Raw genomic sequence first — 15,913 nt, 5'->3', positions numbered from 1 at the left:
AGCAAAGATTTGTGTGCTACATATAAGAAGAGGTGACCAGACTACTGATGTTAAGGGCAATGGTTGGTCAGTAATCTATTTTGCAAACTAAGAACACTACTGTACAGTTATGTGGCATTTTGTAGTTCACAAAGGACACTAGTAATAGAGTGTGCTGGTTAAGAGCTCAGCTCTACAGGTTCCAGTTCTAGTTCTGTTACTTACTAGCTATGGAATTTTAGGCAAATTTTTTCAGTTTCTCTCATCTGTAAAATGACCACTTTCGATATAGGGTTGGAGTGAAGATTAAATGAGATAATACATGTGAAGCACTTAGCACTTAGCACACTCATACATTTTCTAATTTGATCCTGACAAGATTCATAAGAAAGTGGTAGGTAAAGTATTACTGCCATTTTATAAATCAGGAAACAGTTTCAGGGACATTAAGTATTTGACCAAGGTCAAATGCTTATTAGACAAATGGCAAGAGTAAGAACTATGACCTAATCCAGAATTTCTTTCTACAATAATACCTATCTGACACTTAGGATAGCAGGAAAGATTCTGTCCTCAGAAAAGGTTAAAAAAAACAAGAAAACATTTAAAAAGAAATGAGGCAGACAGCACTTTAATGTACTTTTATCCACACTGAAAAAACAAAAGACTAATAATTTCTTATTTAAACAAAATTCTGCACTTAGCCTAGGATAAATAAGTAATAATGTTGGGATTTAACAATCACTTTACTTGTTTTTAAAACAAATACGGTCCTACGTCAAGGATCTGAGTGATCTTTGCTCAAAAACACTGATTCCCTCAGGACAGAGATGGAGTTTGTAGGAATTCCCTTCTCCTTATTAGTATTTAATTCAAGAAAGTATGAAGTTGAATATTTTCAGTTAGCCTGAACAAGAGCCATAAGCCCGATGATTATGAGACTTCTATCAAGCCATGAATAAAAAATGTAAAATGAAAAGAATATCTCGAAGCTTGAAAAACAGTTGGAGGTGTTTTCTTTGGTCTCTGGAGGTCAAGTTAGATAATAGCAGCATTCTCCTTAACTGTCCTCATGACATTTTACTTGAAAGCCGCGGATAAAAACTATATTAAAAGGGCTTCCCTGGTGGCGCAGTGGTTGAGAGTCTGCCTGCCGATGCAGGAGATATGGGTTCGTGCCCCGGTCTGGGAAGATCCCACATGCCGCGGAGCGGCTAGGCCCGTGAGCCATGGCCGCGGAGCCTGAGCCTGTGCTCCGCAACAGGAGAGGCCACAACAGTGAGAGGCCCACATACCGCAAAAAAAAAAACTATACTAAAAAAAATATACTAAGTGAACCTTAAGACATAAGATTTGGAGCTAATAAAAAGAAGTGAACAGAATTAAATAGAAAATAATTTTTCTCACATGAAGGAGGCAAATTCTGAATTGACCTGGGGTAAACTGGTCTCTACGTCACTCAAGAACTATTCATTATGGGCATATTTTATAGGATCTGTTAGTGGAGACTTAAATTAGACCATAATCATTTTCTTAGGGAAATTAGATTCCAGAGGGGAGACAAGAAACTTACACGGATAATTATAATATAATTCTATTTTATACAGGAAGTGACAAGTACAAATGGAGAGGATATTGATAAACTACTATGTTTACTACTATGGATTATTTCCAGCATCACAAATCACAGAAGACTGGCTATTATTTAGAAATGTAGAGATAGGAAGGAGGCATTTTCAGTAAAGAGCAGAATGAGTGGAAATGGAAAAAAATACCAGACAGTTAGAGGGCATACAGTACTCTTCTTTGTCCAGAATATATGAAAATGGAGAAAGGACTTAAGAGGCAAATGAAAAATTTTAAATGTTATATGATTTTTAAAGTTATTCTTTGTCAAAGAGAAACCTAAAAGTTTTAGAGTGGAGGTAGTCACAAGTGGAGCTGGTGCTCTTTTCACAGTAGCACAACTCCTCAAACAAGAGTAACAGCAGAAGCCCTTGAGACTGCCAATGCCCCAAAGATTAGAGAGTCCCAAAGGAGATGGTGTAGAGGAGAAAGGAAGCCAAAGTGATAAAAAGAAAGCAGGAAGGCAAGAATGGAGAGAATGTCAGGAAGGTAGTCAATTGTATCTAATGCTGCACAAATTTTGAGGAAAAATAATGGCTGAGAGGAGACCATTAGAATTGATAAGCACAAAGATACTGAAGTTCTTCCAGTAACCAGTTTCAGCAGACCACTAAGATTTCAAGGAAGGGGAGAATATGGAAGCCTGGAAGCCTTAAATCAGGTAAAATGAAAAATGAAGGGCTTCCCTGGTGGCGCACTGGTTGAGAGTCCGCCTGCCGATGCAGGGGACACGGGTTCATGCCCCGGTCCGGGAGGATCCCACATGCCGCAAAGCGGCTAGGCCCGTGAGCCATGGTTGCTGAGCCTGCGCGTCTGGAGCCTGTGCTCCGCAACGGGAGAGGCCACAACGGTGAGAGGCCCGCATACCGCAAAAAAAGAAGAAGATTTTGTGTTTGTTTTAAATTTAAACAGAAGATTGTTGAGGGAAAGAATCTGGAGAAGAGGAAAAGTAGTGGAGATGCAGGTCAAATTTTGGAAAGTAAGGAAGTGAAAATGAGAAATTAAATGACTCTTTCAAAGAACTCAATTGAGAAATAAGGATGTTATTTAATCCTCATTCAGTAAATAGGTACTATTATCTCTATTTTTAAAAGGTGAAAAGTGAAGCATAATGAGATTAAATAAATTATCCATGGCATTAAGACTAGGAAGTGGCAAACCTGAGAATTATATCTAATCTGTTCGCCATCAAAAGCCAATGGTACTCCTGCTATACCACATAAGCTAGTCCATTAGGATGCTTGTAAGAATGAATCAGTGACTTAGATATGACCAACAAATCAGGAATCTTCATCAAAGTAACGAAAAGAAACATTTTTAAAGGTTCAGTGATTAAATATACTTCATATTGAGGCAACACTGGTTAGAATATTAGCTGAGTAATTTAAAACTGAAATACAAAATTTAAACACAAAATGGTCCCAAAGTGAAACTAATGACAAGCCTTACTTCAATATTTCTTCTCTGCACTGCCTCTGTGTGGCAAAACAAGCTATAGCCCACATTTTGATTTCAACTCCTGTGTGGAACTGTTTCCCTCGCATGTCCCATACTCCGTGGCTTGGTGTTGCTACTGTCCGATTCTACAGAGAAAGAGAAATAATAAGGCAAAAATGAACAAACATTTAATATATAACTTATTTGAATGAGCTGAAAATAAGCATTTCAAATTGCTGAACTGATGTATATCGATATTCTACATGGAATAGGCTGTTCTAAATCAATATTTTATATTTTTATCATAGAAAAACAAAAGTTCTACGAAGTTCAAGCAAAGACACTGACCTTGAAACAAACAAAAAAAATTGTTGGAACAATAAAACACTTTTTAAATTCCAGACTTAGCTAGGAAGCCCTTCTCTCCATACACAGAAACTGTATGATTATAATTTAAAAACTATCAAGAGGTTTTACCCGGCCACCATACTGGAGCATAGGTGCTGGAAGTACGCGTCCGGTTACATGGGCCATTTCATCCCGAACTTTAAATTGAAACTCCTGAACAAATGGATCTGTTTCATAATTTGCACTTCTTACCTAACAACAGAAAAAGTTTGTAGTTACTTTCAAAATTCCCCCAAATTCCCTGCTTTAGAACCCTCTAACTTTTTTTCTTCACTGTGTCAACAATGTTTTATAATACTGACAGGTGTAGATAATGGTACCCTCACTATAGAGCAGAGAATCTTAACTTGGGGACCACAGATCATGAGCGGACTGTAGGAAGTCTGTGAACCTCCTGATAATTTACAGAACATTTAAATGTATTAGGTTGCATAATAAGAAATTTCAATTACTTATGACTCATGAAAATGGTAACTTTATATGATTAAGCCTCATATACTTTGGGAGGGTGGTTGAGAGACTGCAAGAGAAATATAAGGTTCAAAAAGTTCGTATGGGTTTTCCCCTAATATCTTATGGGAAAACCCGAATGAACTTTTTGGCCAACCCAATACCTGACCTAAAAATGGTTAATTACTTCTAATTAGAGGATCTGGATATATACTATTGAAATTTATTTTATGTAGATCTCGACAGCAAATATCAATAATCCTAAGGCTTTTTTTCCTAATTGATTACAAGTTATACAAAATCTCCTTGAATATTTTCAGATAAAACAGCATATTATAAAATTTACTTAAGAGATACACTTGAGACAGAAAAGAAAGCCAGTATGAGATACAGATTATAATTTTTATGTAATATACCAAAATGTGCAAAGATAAAGAATTTATTGTAATTCAGTGTAGACTTGAATCTCAAAAGTGTAATTCATGCTCATAGTGTGCTATAATGCGTTTTTCAAAACATATTTACTTAGTCTCAGAATAAAGGTCAAACAAGGTTACAAAAAAAGGCAATGCTCAATTCTTTGAGTAACACTCTATTAAAAAACACTATATAGGGCTTCCCTGGTGGCACAGTGGTTGAGAGTCCACCTGCCGATGCAGAGGACACGGATTCGTGCCCTGGTCTGGGAAGATCCCACATGCCGCAGAGTGGCTGGGCCCGTGAGCCATGGCCGCTGAGCCTGCGCGTCCAGAGCCTGTGCTCCGCAACTGGAGAGGCCACAACAGTGAGAGGCCCGCGTACCACCAAAAACAAAAACAAAAACAAAAACCACTATATAATCTAAGTATGTAAAAAGAATCTCCCCACAATGTGCAGGAAAATTTGTTTTCTAAATTAGGCATCTAACTAATGCATCTTTTCTTCAAGCTTAAATGCCATTTTTTTTCTGTAAGGTTACAAACAATAACAACAACTACTATTTACCAGGAGTTGGTAGGTGATGTGCTTGTGCTAAATGTTTTATAATTAATTTTCACAATAACCTATGACTATAAAGTAAGTCTTTTATAATCTTTATTTTACAGAGGATAAAATTAAATCTCAGTAGTTAAATGATTGGCCTAAAACCATATAGCTAAGCAAGTGATATATAATTTGAAACCATGTACATTCTGATTCTAGAGTTCCTACTCTCAATCACTGCACCAGCCTACCAGATGCTATAATTATAATAATACAATAGTAACAGTAAGTGAGTAAAGAAGTTAGACCTTGAACCCAGAGCTGTTAGATTCCAAAGCCTGTGCTTTCAATCACTGTACAATATCATCTCTCTGAACAGAAAAGCTGTAATAAATGAGTTAGAACTAGTTATTGAGATTTTATATTGATAGTGAGAGGTTCTAGTCTCTTAAAGGTTTTAAAATTTTGTCATAGTAGATCAGAGAAAAATCCATGATGAGAACCAGCCTGTATTTTCCTAATTAAATATCATGTAATAACTTACTCTTTACAAACTATATTGGAAAAAAAAGGTCTTCTTTTTTTTTTTGGTAATTGCCTTACAAAATGAAAGAGCCAATTCTGTAACCCTTTTCCAACAATCTCTAAAACTGCTTTTCAAAGTGTTATTAAGTTGTTTTGGGTAATGTTCTGATTTCTAGATTTTTTTCTCTTCACTTGGGCAATTTACATGGTATTCAAGAAGAGAGTAAGATAAGATCCAGTTGTCTTCATTTTTCATTTTGCCTTAATTCCGTCATTTTTTTTTTTTTTTGCGGTACGCGGGCCTCTCACTGTTGTGGCTTCTCCCGTTGCAGAGCACAGGCTCCGGACGCACAGGCCCAGCGGCCATGGCTCACGGGCCCAGCCGCTCCGCGGCCATGTGGGATCTTCCCAGACCGGGGCACGAACCCGCGTCCCCTGCATCGGCAGGCGGACTCTCAACCACTGCGCCACCAGGGAAGCCCCCTCAGTTTTAAAAGTAGTATTGATGTCTCTTTTCTCCCCATTTAGAACAAGGAGACAGCTTAGAGATCCCATATGGCTGGAGCTGTCTTATATTTCTTTATTCATCCTATACGGTTACCAGTGTTTACAATGGAGCTAAGCCATCCTACTTTGTGTGTTAAGACTCTCACCATTGCTAGTCATAAAACTTTGACTTTTCTTCCTTTTCTCTTCCTCTTTTAGGTGGAAGGTAATGAAGGTCCAGTTTGCTAAACTGAAACATTAGTTCTGAGAGTATCTGTTCTGAATCTAATTAAAGAGCTTGGGGTTAAATTAGAAGGATCTAGTCTAACCCTTTTCATAGAACCCACTAAGATTCACCCCTAGAATACCACTAGATTACTTCCATAGTCTCTTTTAATTCTGACAGCCCATGAAATGGTAATAAGGTATGAGTTGATAAGGACATGGTTCTTTAGAGCTCACCCTCATATGTTTTTAATTTTCATTTCTAGGGTTAAGTACTAACCAATCTGCTAATTTCCTCTTGTCTATCTGGTGCAGATCTTGCTGTTGCTTTGATCATAGTGGAGGTTTGATTGTCCGTTAGCTTCTTGATACATCGTTGCCCTGCCACAATATTACAGACCTACAAATGGAAAAAAGTTTTGTACTAGATATATACATCTTTCTTAAAATTCTGAGCACCAATTACATGTGAGATTAAATTTTAATATCTACTCCATTAAACCACTTCTGTTTAATATCATGTTAAGTAAAAAAGCAGTAAACAATACTGCTTTACAGTATGATTATAATTAGGTAAAATATACACTGCATAAAAAGGCTGAAAAGAAGTGTACCAAAATGCTAACAGTGGTTATATTTAGAGTGGTAGGACTGTGGATGAATTTTTTCCCATATTACTTTATAGCTGAAAATTTAGAATAAAAGGAAATTTTAAAACAGTTCAGTCTCCAAAATAAATGTGAGAGTATGAAGTAAGTTATAGGTCATTAAAAACCCCAACAGAACGATGAATAAGAGGATATTAATAAGCAGCCTAAACACATTACTTCTAGTGGCAGATAGGTATGTTTCTGCTCCTGCCCCACTTGCAGACAGGGAAGGTGTGGGTACTTCAGCTGAAGAGTATATTTTTCTCTGAAATACTGTGCTACTGTTCTCTCCACAGTTTGGCCATTTTCTAACTGTAAAGGAAAGCTGGAAAAAAAAAATCACACATTAACAACTCTTATCTCATTATGAGCCAGCAAAACTCCCAATCTACTAACTAGAGCAAGCTGCCTCACATCATCTCTGCTCTGACAAACACCAGCTTTTCTTACGTTTGATGACTGGCAGGCCTTCTTGTTACATTACAAACACGGTATTTCCGTCTCATTGTTCCACAATGAGTCACTTCAACCTTCAGACCTGTTCCCAACAAGAAAAACTGAGGTTATAGAACTGTCACATGTAAAATATTTATAACTATAAAGCCTGTTCACTGCTATAAAAACTCAAATTCTAAACAGAAAATCTGTGATACAGGCAATGTGATATTAACAAAGGATTTTATATATAACATTGTTAACAACAGTTACAATCATGATAGACCTAACTCCAAACCTTTTCCCTATTCTATCAAGCTATTAAAAAATAGTATAAAATTTGCAAAGCCTGTATATAAAGGGATAAAGTTCTCCATTAATAAAAAACACTGCTTATAATGCAGGTTTTTATGCTGGTCGAGGGAAGGAGCAAAGGGAGTTATGATAATTCTCAAGATATTCTATAACCTTCAAAGTATGTGATATCTGATTTGCCCAGTAATCACATACTGACTGAAGATCATAATTTCATACAGCTGAAGAAAAAAGTCCTTCAAAGATTTTTAATGCAGGAAGGAAAAAAAAAAAAAAATCCCAGGCCCTTTTAACAGAAGTGGAGTGACAATTTCGCTGAAGGATAATATAGTGATACAGTTCTTTTACTACTATTAGAAATCAAATGCAACCAAAATAATTCCTAGAACAGGTAATCCAGACCTTCTTATGGAATCAATGATCCCTTTGAGAATCTGATGAAAGCAATAAATTCTCAGAAAAATGCAACATACACTTAATTTAACGTATGATTTTAGATGCTTGTGGATCTGTACGTCCATTTGTGGACCCTAGGGGTTTGCAGATCCTAGGCCTGCTTTAGAAAGTGAAGCTGTGGGCTTTTAAAACACTGGCTGAAATTCTTTGGGATGAATTTTCCCATGCAGTGGTGTACAGAAGAATTTTCTGAGATGATGGATTGTTCTACATCTGTGCTAAAATCACCAGCAATATGTTACTGCACACATGAAATGTGGCTAGTGTGACTAGAAAACTAAAATTTTAATTTAACTTTAATAAATTAAAATTTAAATAGCTACATGTGGCTAGTGGATACTCTTGGAGCTACCTAGAGAAGAGTTAACAAACAGATACAGTGGCTACTGGTCACAGATAAGCAACTCCATTTCTAAGGCCTATACTCCAAAGGAGGAAAATCTAAAAAGGGGTAGATGGAGGACAACTTTTAGTTCCCTGATAGTATTTACGGTTATACTTTTGTATTATTTTCCTTTTATATCTGTGTATCCTATAGTGCAGAGGTTCTCAACCAGAGGTGACTCTGACCTCCAGGGAAGGTTTGGTAATGTCTGCAGACATTTTTGATTGTTATGACTGGGGGTGCTACTGGCATCTAATACATGCTAGATTTTGGAATGCTTGGGTCCAGGGATGCTGCTAAATTATACTGCAATGCACAGGACATCACTACCTCCCATCCCCAACCACAACAAAGAATTATCCAGCCCAAAATATCAATAGTGCCAAGGTTGAGAAACCCTGATACAGTATAACTTATTTTCGTATCTACTAACTGCAGAACCAAACACAAAGTTCAATCATAGTAATATTTTCTTATGACATATCAGCATAAATTAAGATGTTAAATGGACACAGTGTCACTGTACCAGATTGGTATGAGGTTTTCTTAAGAACTACTCCTAACTGAATCAGTGAGAAATAGTTTTTATTAGTAACTACCTTTATAAAACTAAAATTTCAGATCAATTAGAGCATTTACTATGCCTCTATAAATAAGACTAGGAAATACTACCAAGAGAAGGCCTTTTAAGAAGGAAACACCAACATATGAAGTAAGCAAGATGTAAAAATATTGTTTAGGGGGAAAACACGATAGAAAAATTTTAAACAAATTTCTGTTATCTATACCACTTAGCAATTTGTTTTCAAATCTTCCCCTTGAATTAAAAAAAATTATCAGTAAGGTTCTACAAGCCTACTAAATAAGTTTTTATCAAAAATAAAATTGATGTAAAGCAACTATACTCCAATAAAAATTAATAAAAAAGTAAAATAAAATACTCTTACATACATATGGTACTTTTACCATAAACTTCCTCCAATATTTCTGCTATTTAACTATGATGAATTATGGCACAAAGAAACCACCCTAAAGTTACCATTAAATATCTAGGAAAAAGTTCAACTAGAACCAAATAATATTGTACTAGGAAATCTATTCATTATAGCACACTTTGAATCACTATTTAACAAGCTTCATCAAATTCCTCATGCTAACTAAAAATTAAACCCAAATACATAATACAAAACATGTAACTTTGATTCTCTTGTGTAATTGAGGTAGGAATACATGACGTACTTTAAAGAGTCCTCTTTAAAAAAAAAAGCCTTCTTGACTTTGAATGGAGGAAAAAATCATCAGTATGTCAGTTAGATCCAACTCAGATTTTTCTACCCCAAATCTACAGTCATAGGTGCCTAAGGATTAGATCCAAATCCAGGGGTTAGCAAAAAGCTGAAATTTAAAAAAATGGACTAGATAATTCTCTGCCCAGGTCCCTCCCCAAACCCTCCATCCAACAAAAAATGTTTTTGGCTTTAATAAATCAAATATTTAACCTATAAACTTGGCTTTACCTTCACTATAACATCAACTTTATAATGCTTTCTAGTCATTTTTTCAGTCATTTCTTTGGCCCCCTGAGCAGTTGAAGTTAAGATCGAGTCCATGCTCTTCGGGCAGCAGTTGAATCCTTGTTCTGTACATCTTGTATTTTCTGTGATAGAGTGGTGATATGAGTTGATTGCATAGTTACCGCAAAATAATGTAAGTGACTTCATGATATCAGAGGTGGTAACTAAGCAGCAACTCCACTGGAAACCATGGCATTTAGATGATCACATATTAATGGTGGGTAATGCACTACCTCCCAACAATGCTAACTGTGCAGTTAATACAGATTATGAAAGGACAATGGTATGATTGCAATATAAGAATATATAACACTTTCTTATTCTGACACTTAAATAACTTGAGATAAATGGATGCCTATTTTCAAAGCAGGAAGAATTTTCCTTTAAATGTTTTATTACAATGACCATCTCTCTCCTGGTTACTAAATGGCAAAGAATAAAGGATTACTGGAGCAAGCAGGATGTATTCAACTATACTAATTGATTTGGGGAACTGAAAGATGTTCAGAGAACAAACTTCAATGCTTCATTCAAACCACAAGCTAAAAATTGCCTGTAACAAATAGGTAAAACCTTAAAATAAAACGACATAATTATTTCTGACAATTGAAGATCTAACATTTAGTTTAAATAGAATTTATACTATTCATTCTAATTAGAGAATATCTAATTTCTCTTTGTGTCTAAATAATAAAGAACTAAATACAGTGGAGTCACATCTTACATGAGGATTAGGTTCTAAAGTCATGAACAAGGCAAGAATTTTACGTAATCAAAATTACTGTTGAAAAATCCCTTAAATTGCAGATAAAGTACACTATGTGTGGGTTTGCACATAAAAGTGTACATGTATATAGAAAGCAACAATTATATAAACAGTAAGTATATACAAAATATAAATTTTAGGACACAACTGAAATTAATTTTTAATTTTTCTCTTTGGAAGACTATGAAGAGATGAATTTGTATTAGTAAAATATACATACGATGCAACCCACTGTACACATTTTAGCTACTAACTATAAAATAGTCAAGATCAATGGTCAACTGAATAATGTATATGAAATTACTAAGTTTCAACTCTAGAACAACACATGAAACAGGCTAGTCCCATATCCATAAAGTTACAAAGGAATAAAATATTCTGCTATCATCTCAGAAAAATAAAGAAGTCATTATATTATCGATAGAATATGTTCAAAGAATGGCTCCAGTTCTGAAGTGACAATGTTTTTGGAATAAGCTTATTTTTAACAGTATCATAGAAGCGTTTTCCTAACAGATACTCTTATACCTTCAGCTAGTAAGGGGAAAGTATTGACAAAAAATTAGCTAGTATCAATATTAATTCTATTACTTGGTATTTCTTTCATTGACACACTACCTAAGATGTTATGGTAATGAATTTAATGTGACATTTTATAATTAGTCCATATTTTTACCGGTGATGTTACATGAACAGATTTATATCTTAAAAAATTTCAATGAAAGTTTGTTATATTCATGCATTTTATAGTTAAGTTGTTCCAAATGCTAATTAACTCACCTTTTATCTCTTTGGTGAATTTTACCCGATGAGAATCAGTCAGAGGTCTTGGCTGCTCATCAATATTATGAATGTCAAGAACTTCACACATGAACTGAATTACAGGTTGTGCTTTGTAGAAGGCAGTGGCAGAAACTAAGAAGAAAAACACAAATAGTACAAATTAATGTTTCCTTTAAAAAAACTCAAAAACTTGATCTTGGGCTCCATGATAATTAACTAATACAGAGTTAAAATTACCCTTTTATGTATACCTATGTACATATAAAAATATTTCCAAAGTTAAGCTGTTTCAATTTGAACTGTTTGACTGGAAGACAAGCACAACAACAGAAAAAGCCTAATATTACAGTTTTTATAATCTACCTCTTATCATGGGTAACTGAATCATTCCATTTCCTACTACATGTACAGAGCAGTGTTCTGGCTATGAAACAAGGTCTGTAAGGGGACAAAGAAGGCCAGAGCACCTTAAAGAAGAAAAGGTTAGGTATTATTTCTTAAACAAAGCTTTTTAAGCCACCCTAGACTGCTTATCTATTCTAGCGAGAGCTCTCCCTGTCTTGCACAGATTTGAGAAGACAATGGTATTAAATGTTACTAGTGCTAATCCAAGCTACAGGTAGTAATAGTAAGGTGTATCTGCCCAATGTTATCTAGCTACAGTCAGCAGTCTTCCAAGAGCCAACAAGTACGATTTCTTAATCTTGGGTTTTGGAACTAGAAGAGCTTCACCAATAGTTAGTAGACCACCATCACTCATGTCTTAAATACATACTTACTGACTGCTATTATGTGCTATAAAGGCACTGGGGATACAGTGAAAAGTAAAACCAAAACAGACAATAAGCTACATGCTATCATGTTATTTTATTATTTAAAAACATGCCTACTGTGGTGCTCTTTCTCTTACTCTCCTTGGTTTAGGATTAAATGTCTTCCACAAAATGTCCCTCATCTCTGGAAGGATATTTATCAAGGCTTTAAGTAGTTATCTCAGGTAGTAAGGCTACCGTAGATATTTTTTATTTTCTTCTTTTTGACTTTATCTTTAAATCTTCATTTTTTAATAGTGAGCACATATTACTTTTTCCTTTATTACAGAAACAATATATGAATGAAGTCTCACCCTAAAAAATTTAAACAATATAGATATCCACAGTAAAGACTTCTGGTCTCCAAGTATCTTTAAGAAGCAACCATTATTAGTACTTAGGTATGTATATATCCTATTCTTTTAATATGCACTTAGAGATAAAAATGCATATACAACTTCCTTTTTTAACATGAGATCAGATAATAAATGTTCTATGACTTCTTTTATTATTATTTTAAAAACTAACAATGTGTCTTAGAGATCTTTTTATTCTGCAGTTTGGGTGCATGGTAATTAAGTGAATATATATTCCCTTCCCCTCTTAATGAAAAGGAACACAAATGATAAAACATTAGACACGCTATTCTGGCCTTTGATTTCTTTTTTCTCATTCTATATCTTAGAGATAGATCTATATGTACTAATATGGAACTATATCATGCTTTTTCACAGCTGCAGGATATCTCATTGCATGGACCTACTTCATGTCCCTCATGATAGAGAGTTATGTTGGTTTTGTACTTCCATCCAAATAAACTTTAGAAATACCTCCACAATTTCAAACTAACTAAAAAAAGAGAGACTGGTAAGACTGTATTAGCATTCTGGGTATCTTATTCAAATCCACAGTACTTTAAAAAAATGTATACATTACATTCTTCTATTAAAAAATGTGAGAATATTGTCGTACATTAAAACAAGGCTGGCAGGATACATAGCAAATAAGCACATATTGCTTCTGTGTTAATTAAAAAAAAAGTGAATAAAGGAAAATAAATACATGGTAATTAACATGCTTATTTTGTCTTTCCTTTAATCCTACAGGTAAATTTTCTTCACTGGATTATTATAATACTAGCATTCACAACTAATGTGTCTTATCTCACAGAGTTGAAACTACTAAACAAACATTATTTATCCTGTTTAACATTCTATTAATTTTCCTTAGTGTTTATCCCACTGTTCTTCTCATCATTACTGTTCACCATCTTCCCCACAGCAATGTGGGCATCCGAGGTAAAAATTAAAGTTAGTGAAGGAAAGCTCTTACAAAAGATGGGATTAAATCAGTGAGTACAGTTGAATTAGGCACGAATTTCAATCAGCAAAGATCTGCCTCTCTATCCCTTGGTTAAATCCTTAACATTTTATAAACCTACATATTTATGCATTTTTTCCTTCTTTCCCTTTCACAAATCAGCTGAGTTTAACTGAAAAAGTAATATTTACATTTAATATTTTTAAAACCTATTAACAAAATATACATTAACACACTAAAGGAAATAAACAATCATTTCTACAGATAATTACCCTCAAAAAAGCATTAGATAAAATTCAGCACCATAACTAAAAGTCTCACAGTACCACGACTAGAAAGGAGCTTCCTTAATTTGATAAAAGTTATCCACCAAAAATCTATGGTAAATTCAACTGCATTTAATAGAAAGTGCTAGCTGGCACAGGAATGCAAGCTAAGAGAAGTAAAAGGTAAAAAGATTGGAAAGGGAGAAACAAAATTATTGTTCTTCACAATATGACTGTCTAGAGAGAAAACCCAATAATCTATAGATAAATTATAGAATTAGACAGTTCAGTAAGGTTGCTAGATTTAAGATCAACATATAAAAATAAAATTACATTCTTATACACTAGCACCCAACTTAAAATGTAATTTAAAAAAGATACCACTTAATATCACAACAAAAAAACCACAAGACACTTGAGATAAAATCTGAACAAAAGATGCATAAGACCTATAGAAGTAATAGGTATCTTTACTACTACAGAAAATCTAAATAAATGGAGTATATACCTTATTAGTATAAATTATTTGTAAATTAATCTGCAAATTCAAGGCAATTTCAATCAAAATACAAATAGGATATAACCCCCTTGACCTCTGGAACTTAAGAAGCTGATACTAAAATTAACATGAAAGAGAAATGAAACAAGAATAGCCAAGATAGTTTTTAAGAATAAGGTCTGCTCTAACATTCATCGAGGTCTGTTATAATCCAATTCAAGTCAAGAGACTGTGGGGACAGACACACAGACCAGTAGAACAGACTTGGAAGCCCACCTTATACAATATACAACAACAAATTCCTATTCAGAGAACTGAACATGAAAAGAAAAATAAACATTTAGAGGAAAATATAGAACATCTTTATGATCTTGGAGGCAAGAAAGAATTTCTTAAGATATAAAAACTATCATAAAAAATACCATAAACAAAGCCAGAAAAAAAAAAGACAGGCTATAGATAAGTATAATACATATAACAAATGATTACTATCCAGAATATACAATAAGTTCCTATAAATCAAGATAAAACAATAAAAGTGGCAAAGGATATGACTAGGCATTTCATAGAAGACAAAATCTAAATGTCAAAAAACAAATTTTCACTAATTATCCTATTTGTAATAAAGGAAATATATATATAAACTATCAAGCTATCATTTTACACCAATCAAGACTGGCCAAAAATGTTAAGACCGATAACACAAGCTGACAACAAGCCAAAGGAAGACTGAAGAATGAAAGCTCTCATACAGACTGTAGGAATATAAACTGATAATAGTCAGTTAGGAACAAATGGTAATTTATAGTAAGTTTGAAGATGAGCATAATTTTCAACTCAACAATTTCACTCTAGGACTTCCCTGGTAGTGCAGTGGGTAAGAATCTGCCTGCCAGGGCTTCCCTAGTGGCGCAGTAGCTGAGTCTGCCTGCCAGTGCAGGGGACATCAGCCCCTGCTCACTGCAACTAGAGAAAGCCCGTGCACATCAATGAAGACCCAACACAGCCAAAAATAAATATAAGTAAAATAAATAAATAAATTAAATAAATTAAAAAAAAAAAAGAATCCACCTGCCAATGCAGGAGAGACAGGTTTGAGCCCTGGTCTGGGAAGATTCCACATACCAGGGAGCAACTAAGCCTGTGTGCTACAACTACTGAGCCTGCGCTCTAGAGCCCGTGTGCCACAACTACTAAAGCCTGCGCGCCTAGAGCCCGTGCTCCGCAACAAGAGAAGCCACCGCAATGAGAATCCCGTGCACCGCAACAAAGAGTAGCCCCCCCTCGCCGCAACTAGAGAAAAGCCCGGGCGCAGCAAAGAAGACCCAATGTAGCCATAAATGAATGAATGAATGAATGAATGAATAAATTAATAAAAACCCAAAAAACAATTGCACTCTATTGGAGTATATACTCTGCAAAAATTCCATATCTGTGAAAGGCAACATGAATGAGAATGCTTATTGTAGCACTGTTTATAATGGTAAAAAGAATGGAAACAACTTAAACACCAGCCAAATGGATAAATTTGTACTACATGCATATAATTACAA

The 15,913-nt window shown here is 34.8% G+C and overlaps 1 protein-coding gene across 1 annotated transcript in view; it reads right to left on the bottom strand.

Moving 5' to 3' along the window:
- AGO3 (argonaute RISC catalytic component 3) overlaps positions 1-15,913 on the bottom strand; it is a 119,082-nt gene that overhangs the window by 38,394 nt on the left and 64,775 nt on the right. The window contains exons 6-11 of the mRNA XM_024738807.1: positions 11,461-11,595; positions 7,200-7,287; positions 6,927-7,074; positions 6,380-6,499; positions 3,520-3,642; positions 3,055-3,188 (exon numbers count right to left, since the gene is read on the bottom strand). Of these exons, the coding sequence (XP_024594575.1) occupies positions 3,055-3,188; positions 3,520-3,642; positions 6,380-6,499; positions 6,927-7,074; positions 7,200-7,287; positions 11,461-11,595 (748 nt within the window). The remainder of the gene's footprint in view (positions 1-3,054; positions 3,189-3,519; positions 3,643-6,379; positions 6,500-6,926; positions 7,075-7,199; positions 7,288-11,460; positions 11,596-15,913) is intronic.

Source organism: Neophocaena asiaeorientalis, unplaced genomic scaffold (assembly GCF_003031525.2).
Source record: "Neophocaena asiaeorientalis asiaeorientalis breed wild unplaced genomic scaffold, Neophocaena_asiaeorientalis_V1.1 scaffold106, whole genome shotgun sequence".
NCBI lineage: Eukaryota > Metazoa > Chordata > Mammalia > Artiodactyla > Phocoenidae > Neophocaena > Neophocaena asiaeorientalis.
This window is presented reverse-complemented; position numbering and strand designations above follow the sequence as displayed.